Genomic DNA, 12,514 nt, shown 5'->3' with positions numbered 1-12,514 from the left:
CAGTGGAGCAAAGTTCTCTTTTCTGATGAGTGTAAAATTATGCTGTATGGTAACGACGGAAGGAACAAGGTCTACAGAAGAGACGGAGAACGCTATGCACAATGAAAAGGTCAGCTATGGTGGCGGTTCGTGGACGGTTTGGGGAGGAATCAGCGCCGACGGTAAGACAGAGCTTGCTTTCGTGTCTGGGCCACGTCTGCCTGCACTAAACTGTCATCGGTACGTCGAAGAGTGTCTCGAGCCTCATGTGATGCCCTATGCACATTTTATTGGCAACGGCTTCATATTCATGCACGACAATGCTAGGGCTCACACCGCGGGCGTCGTACGAGATTATCTTAACGAAGTCGATATCTCTATTATGGAATGGCCAGCAAGAAGCCCGGACATGAATCCCATTGAACATCTGTGGGATGAATTAAACAGACGAATTCGAGCAAGAGATCCTGCCCCAGAAACACTTAGCCAGCTGCAAGATGCAATCCAAGAGGAATGGGACAATATACCACAGCATGTGATCGTGACTCTCATCCGATCGATGAAGAACCGTATGGAAGCAGTAATTAGAGCTCGGGGAGGGAATACAAGTTATTAAATAAACGTTTTTTAGCTTTTTTTTTTCATTTACGTTTGTTGTTTTATCCATTTCATTTATACTCCATACGGAATAAAAATGACTCATTTAACAAAATACGAAACCTATGAAAAATTCATTTAAATTTAGAACATTAAGATTTGATAAGCTCATATTACTCACTATTAAACGACATTTAACATTTATTCCTAAATGTACACATTTTTCTGATAATCCTGACAAAACGTAAACTTGCAAGGTGTTTCGATTTTTTTGATGAGAAGTGTATAAGAAAACCAGGTAGGTATGCTCAATCCTATAACAAGCCGCCATTGCTAGCCCATTGATGACGTAAGTGTTACCATTAAATTGGTATCTCCAACATTCCAAGAAAGTAAATTTTATTATTGAAAAGTAAGTTAATTTCTTGTGTCAATAAACAATGTGACAAGTTATTAAAAGTGTTAGTGACATCGTAACGAAAACTTTGAGGGATGATTCAGGCCATGATTCTGAGTTGATATGAAGTGGAATTTTCCATCGCAAAATTTTTGATTTTTTTAGTTTTATATGTATTTGTATGACTACTTGTATGTACTTGTATGGCGGCGTATGGCGTGTGACGTCAGCTGGGTTAACCTTGAAATGTTAGCTGTCACTTTTGAGAATACCGGGGGGTTAAAATGGCCACATCGGAGCCACATTGCGCATATAAAAGTAAGTGCGCAATGCAAACAAATGTCAAAATTTAATAGCAATATTGCTTTCTTAGATGAATTGCTTCGATGTGGCCATTTTAACCCCCCAGGGTTTCTTATATCATGGTTAAGACAATTATGAATTGTTAGAAGTGCAGTTCTACATTGTATTGGAAATGAGTTATGTCCAAATGCATCTTATTTGGCTAAAATCCATGAAATTAGGAGGTTAAGCCAACATTATACAGCGCAATCTATATTTTTATTACGGAATCTCACTTATAGCCTGGAAAGTCATTTTATTCGTTACACATAAAGTCACGCTCGTAAACCCAAAGGGGGTGGACAGAGTCACAACCAGGAGTCAATTCTTTTCATGAAGAATTTTTGCATTAGCGCATGCGTTCTCCTCTGCCTCGTGTTTTGTTATTTGTGCTTTTTTTTAAGTTACTTATTGTAGATTTGCCGCAGATGGCATTAACTACTTGGCCGGACAAATGGGGAGCGCTGAGGGCGGTACAAAATTTAGGGCGCGAACCGCGGCTCAGGGCGTTGGCTGAGGGATTACATTTCAAAGAATTATTCGATCCTAGCGGGTCGGTGGTTTTCGATATAATGTGTTTCAGTGTCAACATTAGCACTGATTCCTGCATACATCTTTTAATTTCATTTGAAATTATACCTGACATTTTCTTATCCGCCGATAAGGAAAGGGACGGATGATTGACAGTCCTAAAATGTATGTAATTTATTTTCCTGGATTTTCGTATTTTTTTTTTTTATATTTAGACCGTTTGTCATAAAAATACTCCCTATATTACATGTTTCTTTTTAAAAAAAGTTGGCAACCCTGAATATCTTTCAACTGGAGTCATCAATTCTCCGTCCCCCACGTTTCTCACTCATCATTGCTTCCCATTTCTTTGCTACGGTGCAATACAGCTGCATCGCTGCTCTGGCATCTTCTACCGAGCTGTGTTCCGCGCTCTGGATGTCAATGCCAAGGATTTCCTTCGCAAGACGCTTCAGAGACGGTGTACTGCCTTTTGTTATCTGGAATGGAGAGGTTAATAATGTTTAATATTTAAGTATCTTATAAAAAGAGGATGCACATTTAAACAAATAAGTTTTATCACATGGTGAAGGTCGAAGGATGCAGGCAGCGCAGGACCAATCGTCGTGGAGATACTTGAGGGAGGCCTATGCCCAGCAGTGGGCGTCGTACGGGTATATTTAAACACTCTAAACTATGAAGCTGGCATAACCACCAAGAATGGCTAATGCTTCGAAAAAGATTTGAAAAAAAAAATGATGGGTATTAAACGCTTGCCTCTCACTTTGAGCTCACAAGTTCGAATCCAGCACAGGCCTAAACCAATGATTGTCGAATTTATTTTCGAATTCATGTTTGGATCATAAATGATGCTCAGCGGTGAAGGAAAACATCGTGAGGAAACCCACATTTAATAAATGCATTTTCGGAATTATTTGACCTAACCTGTATTGGGCTGGTTTTCCCTTCGCGGGTTGAAAGGTCAGACAGGCAGTTGTTTCTGGTAAAAAACTGGACCTGTCACATCTTCAGGTTAGGTAAGACCCTGTTTAAAACAGGATAATGCTAGGGTGATGATGGTGGGTATTATACCGTCACTTCTCTGCAATGTCTGTCAGAAGACCGATGACCTTTACTATACAGGGTGTTTGTGACATTGTAACAAATACTAAGTGTTCAGAATTGTACTATATTTCGCCTGGCAACATCACAAACATAACTTTAAAAAAAAAAATAACTTTTTGAAAATTTAGTTTTGGAACGTCTCCCTCACTCTCTTGCTTTCGTGTCGTTATAGAGGTCAGACGTGTGACCCTCGAATAATTTCGAATCTTTCGAACCATTGTCGTAATTGCCGAAAATATTCCTAGTGCAACAGTGCCTTTAGATTGGGAAGACAATCCATCGCTCGAGTGTTTTGCCACAGTTATAGGTAACTCGGTAATCTGAGGTAAGTCGGCGAGCTGAAGGTACTGCAGGAGCCTCCCTGGCTGTTGGTTCTCGAGCCTGCGTATGTCACAGCAGGTCATCTAGGTGAGTCTTTCTCTTTTAAAGGCATTTTCTCGTCTATTGTCGTATTTTTATAAGTTGCACTTTCGTATCAATTTTTTACCCAAATTTAGTATATCGCAATTTTCCCAATACAGTCCACTTTTAATATTCATTTTTTGGTCCTTTGAGCACGATATTTCATTTGTAAGGCGATCTAAGGATTCCATAATCAAATTTTTGAAGTTGAAAATTAATTATAAAAAACTTGAAGGTAACTTTAAAACGACACAATATATTTTATTTTGTGTTAACCTTCAAAAGATTGAAGACCGTTTTGTTTCAAATATTATTTTTAATTTTTGAACTTGCTTCTGAACGCACCTTGTCAGTCTGCTGTCACTGTCATCCGTACGTCAAGTTGACTACTTGTCAATCGAGTCTAAAAATAACCTCATACATATCACATTGTTATTCATTGTTTTTGTTGGTTTCGATTGTTTTTCGTGTTGTTTTTGTTAAAATAACTTAAATTAACAATGAGTAACGATGATAGTATGTCGGTTACTGGAGACAGGAACCGCATTGCTCGGGATTATGCATTTGCCCGTATCGAGAGTATGGAAAACACGGACTTGGTAGGATATACTTTACAGGACGTGAAAGAAATTACGGATGAGTTTCACAGAGCGCAGATAGAAGTATTGGCGTCAGTTTCGAAAGAACATAGACCAGGCGAGTTAAATTTTTCGGCTCAGTTTGAAACAAAAGTGAGGTCAATAAAGTATCGTATGTTGAAAAAGTCGCAAGCTGATATAAAACCTTCAGTTTCAGTTTCGGATAATCAGTGCTTAAGTGTAAAGCTGCCTAAAATAAACATAACGCCTTTTGATGGAAGGATTGAAAATTGGATTTCTTTTAAACAGCTTTATGACTCACTTATTCATAATAGGGAAATTCCAGCAGTGGAAAAGCTACATTATTTATTGACCTATGTTCGAGGATGTGCATTGGATTTAATAAAGAATTATCCAATTTCAGATGAGAATTATTTAAATGCATACAATGTTTTGAAAAATCATTATGAACGTAAAAGAGTGTTAGCGTCAATATTCTATGAAAAATTATTACACTGTGAATCTGTGAAGTCTAAAAGTAGTACAGAATTAAATAGAGTTTTTCGTACCTTTAAAGAAAATATTGAAATTTTAGATAAATACCAGTTACCAGATAGGAATTTTATGCTGTTCCATTTGTTATGGTCCAAGCTTGATGTAGCTACTAGAGAGGCTTTCGAGTTACAATTAGAGTCTGATGTTGATATTCCGGAATATGCTGACTTGTGTAAATTTATAGAAAAGCGAAGTCAAGCTTTGGAAAATTCTGGTAAATTGAACATTGTTACTACAAAGCCAGTGTCTAAAACAAAGTCATCGCTTATTGTACCACCTGTGATCAGCTGTACGTTGTGTTTAACGGTTGGCCATAATATAGACAAATGTCCCAAATTTTTAAAATTGACACCTCGTGAGAGGTTTGCTTGTGTGAAGGATAAACGACTTTGTATTGTATGTCTTCATCCCTCTCATACAGTCAAACATTGTAAGTCATCAGTTCACTGTGACAAATGTAAGTATAGGCATCACGCGCTACTTCATTTCCACACGTCTGCTGATGATGACATTTCTCAACAATGTATCGAAGGGACTTCGTCGAATATTCCCACAGCGTTGACTGTTCCTGGAGGTCATTCCCAAATTTTATTTTCGACTGCTATGGTCTTAATTAAAAATAAATTTAATAAATTGACTCCTATTCGCATACTTTTGGACAGTGCTAGTGCCTGCAATTTTATTACTTTGACTTGTGCTCGGAAGCTTGGACTTGACATAAAGGACAACGCCCATCCTGTGAATGGTATTGGTACGGTATCGGCCGATACTCTTGGCACTGTCGAATGTGAGATAGTACCATCTAATGGTGGCTCCTCATGTAACTTTTCGTTTAATGCTCTCGTTTTGTCGCAAATTTGTACTGACATGCCGTCGGGACAAATTGATATTTCCTCTTGGAAACATATTAGGGGATTAGATCTTGCTGATCCATTCTTCCACCAGCCTGGGCCTATTGACATGTTGGTCAACGCCAATATTCTCGCTTCGGCACTTCAACCTGGTCTTGTCAAGGGCGAGTCAGGTCAGCCTATTGCTATCCGCACTGTTTTCGGCTGGATAGTAATGGGTGAATGTGCAATTGATGTTGACACTTGTCGTTCTCGTTTTCGTAAAGGTTCCTGTGTTGTGACTAAGGACTGTCTTTTAGTGTCGAGTTTGTCTTTGGACAACAGTTTAAAGAAGTTCTGGGAGTTGGAGAATTTAGATCCTCCTAAGCCTGTCGTTTTTTCGAAAGCTGAATTGTCGTGTGAAACCTATATGGAGGCTTCTTATTGTCGTAACCCTGAAGGTAGGATGATTGTCCCGTTGACCTTTGTCGACCCTCAGGAGAAGCCAAGGTTTTTAAATTCTCGTGAGGTCGCACTTAAGCGACTTCTGAATTTAGAGAGGAAGTTTAAAATAAACCCTCTCTTTCGTACTGCTTATATTAACTTCATGGACGATTACCTCAAATGTGGTCATATGGAAGAAGTTGAGCCGCCTCTGTCGTCTGAAGGCCACTTCTATTATATCCCTCATCACGGAGTTCTACGCCCTGACTCGGTTACCACACCCTTGCGTACGGTCTTTGACGCAAGTGCTAAGGATGCCGCTGGCGTGTCCTTGAACGATTCGTTGCTCCCTGGCCCTAAGTTACAGAAGAACATTTTCGATCTTCTGGTTAGGTTTCGTTGGCATGCTGTAGTCTTCACCGGGGACATCAAGCAGATGTATCGCCAATTCTTGGTCGAGTTGCGAGACTGCGACTATCAGCGCATTCTTTGGCGAGCGTCTCCAGAGGATCCTGTGAAGGATTTTCGCCTCCTTACCGTAACTTATGGGGTATCCTGCGCTCCGTACCAGGCGCTTTGGTGCATCGCTAAGGTAGCTGAGGAATTCTCATCTCGTGCTCCTCAAGGTGCTGCTGTCTTGGCGAGAGATACTTACGTAGATGACATTGTGTCAGGCGCAGACTCTATTGAGAGTGCTCTACTAATGCGCAAGGAGTTGCTGGACATCTTGTCGTCGTCTTGTCTCCATTTGCGGAAATGGGCCTCCAATAGCCCTGAATTTTTGAACTCTTGTCCGGACTCTGACTTATATTCCGACCGCCTCCGGAGTTTCGAAGATATAAGTGATTTATCGCTTAAAATTCTGGGTCTCTCTTGGCTCCCACAAGAGGACAAATTTACTTTTCGTACTTCAATGGATGATTCACGCTGTACTAAGCGATCTATCCTCTCGGATATCGCAAAGATTTTCGACCCTTTGGGTTTATTATCGCCGGTCGTATTTTTTGCGAAATATCTAATACAACTGTTGTGGTTGTCTGGAACCGATTGGGATAGCGAAGTTCCTGTTACTATCGCGCAGGAGTGGCGTAGATTTAAGTCGCAGCTATCATCCTTGAGCTCGCTTTCCATTCCTCGTCGAATGGTCGAATCTTTTACGTCGTTGCAGCTTCACGGTTTCTGTGACGCCTCAGAAAAGGGTTATTGTGCGGTCATTTATTGTCGTGTCGTTAAAAATGACAGCACTATCGTTGTGCGACTTTGCTGTGCGAAGTCGAAAGTGGCCCCCCTTCGTAGGTGTTCCGTTCCTCGTTTGGAGCTGCTAGCTGCTGTTTTATTATCGAACTTAATCGCTTCGTTCAAAAAGGCTTTAGATGGTTTTTATAATTTTGACGACATCTACTGTTGGTCAGATTCAAGTGTCGCTCTGACATGGATCCGCTCTTGTCCATCGAAGTGGAAAACCTTCGTGGCCAATAGAGTCTCGGATATTCAGGAGAAAGTGTCCCCTCAAAACTGGTACCACGTGGCTGGTTCTGAAAATCCAGCGGATTGCGGTTCTCGCGGTTTACATCCTGCTGACCTCATCCAGAACGTAACATGGTGGGCGGGGCCTAATTGGCTTTCTCAACCTCAAGAGTTTTGGCCACAGTCTGAGATACAGTTTGACCACCTTGCATCTGATGAACAGAAGATTTATAGCCTCTTTACAGCATCTAACATATCGTTCGTAGATGAAATTCTCAATCGATATTCATCTTTTAAGCGGATTTTAAACATCCTAGCTTATTGTTTTCGGTTCAAAAATAATTTGAAAAACTCTTCTTCGAAGGATTTAAAATCACAATTGTCGCCTGAGGAAATAAATAATTCATTTCGCTTCCTCGTGAAGCATGTCCAAGAGTGTGCCTTTGCTACAGAAATTCGTCTGTTGTCGAAAGATAGTTCTTCTCGTCCCTTACCTAAACCCATGAGAAAGTTATCTCCGTTTTTGGATGAACATGGGCTTTTGAGGGTGGGCGGTCGCCTATCTAAAGGAAGGCTGACTTATGACGTTAGACATCAGCTATTATTGCCTCGTGATCATAGGCTCACGAAATTAATAGTTGATGATTATCATCAGCGCTTTATGCACCCTGGACTGCAAACTCTCCAAAACTTGTTGGCCCAAGAATTTTGGATCTTGTCTTCGAAAAGAGCAATACACTCTGTTGTGTCGCGTTGTATAAAATGTTTTCGCGCCCATCCGAAAGTGGCACCACCTCCTCTTATGGGTAATTTGCCAGCCTTTCGTATCAACCAGATAAAACCATTCTCGTCTGCTGCTGTAGATTATGCGGGGCCTTTTGATGTGTGTTTGGGTCGGGGTCGAGGTGTGCGCACGTTTAAGGCATATATTTGTGTCTTCGTATGTACAGCCACCAAGGCTCTTCATTTTGAGCTCGTGTCGGAGTTGACCTCCGAGGCCTATCTAGCCGCCTTGAGGCGTTTCATCGCACGGCGTGGTCGCTGCTCGAAACTCATTTCCGACCAAGGTAGAAATTTCATCGGAGCCTACAATATACTTAGTGACCTTATGAAAGGGGCTTCCGGAGCCGAACGAATCGAGTTCGTGTTCAACCCCCCTGGTAGTCCACACTTTTCAGGCTTGGCCGAAGCTGGGGTCAAGTCTGTAAAAACGCATTTGTCGCGTGTCGTTGGCTCGCAACGCCTAACTTACGAGGAATTTTACACAGTCCTCACGCAGATTGAATCCATGTTAAACTCTCGTCCTCTTTCGCCCGTTAGCTCAGACCCTAACGACTTCTCGGTATTGACCCCTGGTCATTTTCTAACTATGGAACCCCTTACTATTTTACCCGAAAACAACTTCCTTGATGTAAAGTTAGGTTCATTGCAGAGATGGAAATTGTTGCAACAAATCCATCAAGATTTTTGGCGCAAATGGCACCTTGAATATTTACACACTTTGCAACAGCGTCACAAGTGGTATAATAGTCGAAGGGAAATTTCGATCGGTACTCTTGTACTCATTGTTAACGAGCAATGCAGTCCAATGAAATGGAAAATCGGTCGCGTCTCGAAACTTCATCCCGGGACTGATGGTGTCTGTAGAGTTGTCACGGTGCGTACAGAAGTTGGCGAATTCAAACGACCTATCGTTAAACTTTGCCCTCTGCCAATGGAGGATTTGAAATAAAACAGTACTCTTTGTTAACTTGTAATGTCGTAAACAAATATTTTTTCGTTCGTGTCGTTTTATAGTTTTAATTTTTGCTTATATATCGTGTTATAATTTAATTTCGGTTAAAATACAATGTATTTTGGTGGGCGGAATGTTCAGAATTGTACTATATTTCGCCTGGCAACATCACAAACATAACTTTAAAAAAAAAAATAACTTTTTGAAAATTTAGTTTTGGAACGTCTCCCTCACTCTCTTGCTTTCGTGTCGTTATAGAGGTCAGACGTGTGACCCTCGAATAATTTCGAATCTTTCGAACCATTGTCGTAATTGCCGAAAATATTCCTAGTGCAACAGTGCCTTTAGATTGGGAAGACAATCCATCGCTCGAGTGTTTTGCCACAGTTATAGGTAACTCGGTAATCTGAGGTAAGTCGGCGAGCTGAAGGTACTGCAGGAGCCTCCCTGGCTGTTGGTTCTCGAGCCTGCGTATGTCACAGCAGGTCATCTAGGTGAGTCTTTCTCTTTTAAAGGCATTTTCTCGTCTATTGTCGTATTTTTATAAGTTGCACTTTCGTATCAATTTTTTACCCAAATTTAGTATATCGCAATTTTCCCAATACAGTCCACTTTTAATATTCACTAAGGATGAGGATGATTCAGAATAAACATTATAAGGTGAAGTGAAGTGTTACTCTACAAAGAGTTAAGGAAAGAAGACAAATATTGAGTTTTCACAAAATCCAGAGATCTGTGTGTCTTCTGAGTGTAACAGGATTGCTGAATTAAAGACAAAATAGTTTAAAAAGTTCTACAAGAGGTTTAGTAAACTACCAGATTTTTTTTTAACAAAAAATGCGGTTGAATTGAGTACCTCCTCCTTTTTTGAAGTCGGTAAAAACTAACTAGTTTGTTTTTTTTGTATCTATCTTGTCATGTCAACTCTCCGGCTGCTGACTTATCGGAGTCTGGAAGTATTGTTTACACAAGACTTAAGAGGAACAGTGTTCCATCTTTAATAGACAGACTTCCTGCTGGAAAGTGAGACAGTGGATCATTTCTCACCGCTACAAGGACCAAATACAGAAGAAATAAAAAAAAAAAAAACAAACAAAGAAGCAGCTAAATGTCCATGATGACAGATTGCTGTATTGAGCAGGAATAGCAGGATACATAAAAGAAAAAAATAAAGAATAAAAAATTTAATAGGCTAGTTACCAACTAGTCAAATCAGTTACTTTTTACTAAATGTCAATTATGGAGTTTGTATTAAAAGGCAACCGTGACATCATAGAAAAACGTAATATCAGACTTTACGTTTTTCTTCATTAAAATCCAGAAATAAGTTAAATAGAAAAAAGAAAACATTTTTTGTCACCTTTAGACCGGTTTTTTTTAGTAATCAGAATTTCATAATTTATCTTTGACCTAGGAAACTATCCAATTGTTGCCAGGAAAAATATAACAACCGACAATCACCCCTTTTTTCTTTTTTATAAAACAAACACAAGTTTTTCGCTCTCAGGGTGTGATTTACCTTGGCAACAGAGAAGTCAATTGCTGGTATGAAGCTGGCATGATCACTCAGGGTGCTCAAAGCCTCGTTAAAAATAAAAATAAACACAGACAAAAATATACAGAACGTAACAAGTTTAGAATAGAATAGAATAGAATAGTTTATTTGCCAGAAAACAGTACAATAAGATGTTGTTACAATTTTATGTCCAGTGTTTTCAGCTTACACGTAAGCATGCAAAAATCACATCGTCGCCAATATATATAAAAAAAAAAAACAAAATTTTAATAACAATGATAATACAATTAAAATTAAATAAAATTTAAAATGTTAAAGTCCGAATTTGAAATTTAAAAATTCATTTACACTATAGAAGCGATGTTGCAGTAACCATTTTGTCAAGTGTATTTTTAAAGAAGCGCTTGTCATTAACTTAAAATTATCAGGAAGTTTATTATACAATACAATGCATAAGTTAAATATGTTCCTCCTATAGATGTATTTATAGGTTTATACATATTATGCCTGGATCCATATGTTAATGAGCCTCCTTGGTAGCTTCAAAGTACATTAAGAAATTTACGTAGTAAAGCTTACCTTTCTAAATGGTTTATATCTTGATGTATCTCTAATATTCCTCTTCGGATGCGATAGGAAAAGGACGCTCAGATCATTCTTTAACGAATGTCCAACCAGAATTCTCCCTCTAAGGATATCTGACACTTCTTTCTGCACCTTCGTAAAGTCTTCTCCGTTCAACATGTCTTCCTTCCGGACACCGCTTATATTAGTTCTATAGTCTATCACTTCCTCTCTCGGTTTCACGAATTTGTCATAAATACAGTCGCCGAATTTGTTAACGAGGGACACTCTAGCTAACATGTGGTCGTTACCATCATATCCTATGCCCACCATCTCACAATCCATCGCTATAAACTTTGTTAACTTATTTTGTGGATTCTGGTTGTTTTTCACGTCATTAGTCACTGTCTTTGAGTCTTTTGTAGGTAAAGATGTGTTGTTAGACACTAAATTCGTTGTTTCCGTGCTAATATTAAGCGTTTTCAAGTCATTTTGGACAGAATTAGAAACTTCTTTTAAACTATGTTTTTTCTTTCTCGCGCGTCTGAAAGTGCCAGTGAAGTGCTCGGTATTGGTTTTCTCGACGGGTTTTTCCGTTTTCGTGTCCATTATGAGGTTGTTTGATAGAAATTTTTGCCAGTTCGCGTCTATTATGCCTCGATTCACAACAGTTTGGTTAGGTTTCTCGTTGTTGCTCCTCTTCCGTTTTTTCGATGATTCAGTCATGGTGACATGAAAAATTTGTTGCAGCAGGAAACTGGACACACGAACTACACTTTGAGTTATGCCAAATATAATTTTAAGTAAAAATTCGACGATAATTAGCAAAAAATAACACGCGTCTCCGAAGAGACCTCTTGTCATTTTTTGACAAAATGCGCATGGAAAGCATGGACAATTTTTTTTTCTTAATAGTGGTGTTCAGGACTTCGGAATTGTGCTACGATGCTAAATCGATCGACTAATTGAAATAAATAGAACTTCACTGAAAATTATTATTTGTAAATGAAATCAAACAATTTTTGCTGTAATTCTGGCTGTTCAGTTTATTTCTGTAATAATTTTATTTCAGTTCTTAATAAGTCCCGTTGTCAATTTTTTTGTACCAGTTCATCTTATGATGGATGTACCTCTGACTACCACAATTGCGATATTGTCGTGAACTTATGTTATTATGTTCAAGAACTTACATACCCACACATACATACCTGGCATGTTAAACATTTTGTATGTGGTGTGTATTGTTGTTGATTTGTATTGTATGCATGTGTAACTGTAGACCAAATAAATGATTTATCTATCTATCTAACTTCCAAGAGGAAAAATTCAAATATCAAAAAAAATACTTGTCAGAATCGATGTCAGTTAATTACAACTATAATCGATACTTAGAGCACCTCTATATACCATAAACAAGATTGGTCTGAAACCTAATCTATTAATAAATTTTTTGTTGGAATTCAGAAATAATTT

General features: G+C 39.0%; 1 protein-coding gene across 1 annotated transcript; it reads right to left on the bottom strand.

Moving 5' to 3' along the window:
* Nucleotides 1–443: 443 nt before the first annotated feature.
* LOC126379545 (uncharacterized) lies at nt 444–11,911 on the bottom strand. Its single transcript, XM_050028341.1, has 2 exons — nt 11,057–11,911; nt 444–2,325 (listed from the first exon to the last, which is right to left on the bottom strand). Exons 1-2 carry the CDS (start codon nt 11,903–11,905, stop codon nt 2,134–2,136), a joined length of 1,041 nt encoding a protein of 346 aa, XP_049884298.1. The 5' UTR covers nt 11,906–11,911; the 3' UTR covers nt 444–2,133.
* Between the last annotated feature and the right edge of the window lie 603 nt (nt 11,912–12,514).

This window comes from Pectinophora gossypiella, chromosome 29 (genome assembly GCF_024362695.1).
Source record: "Pectinophora gossypiella chromosome 29, ilPecGoss1.1, whole genome shotgun sequence".
NCBI lineage: Eukaryota > Metazoa > Arthropoda > Insecta > Lepidoptera > Gelechiidae > Pectinophora > Pectinophora gossypiella.
The sequence above is the reverse complement of the archived record's forward strand: the minus strand, read 5'-3'. Positions and strand labels throughout refer to the sequence as shown.

What these genes read in the sequence shown, in the direction of transcription:
- LOC126379545 (XM_050028341.1), bottom strand. Translation starts at nt 11,905, where the DNA reads ATGACAAGAGGTCTCTTCGGAGACGCGTGTTATTTTTTGCTAATTATC. An exon ending in GATATAAACCATTTAGAAAG is followed by an intron (nt 2,326 to 11,056) that starts GTAAGCTTTACT and finishes TCTCCATTCCAG; the next exon opens with ATAACAAAAGGCAGTACACC.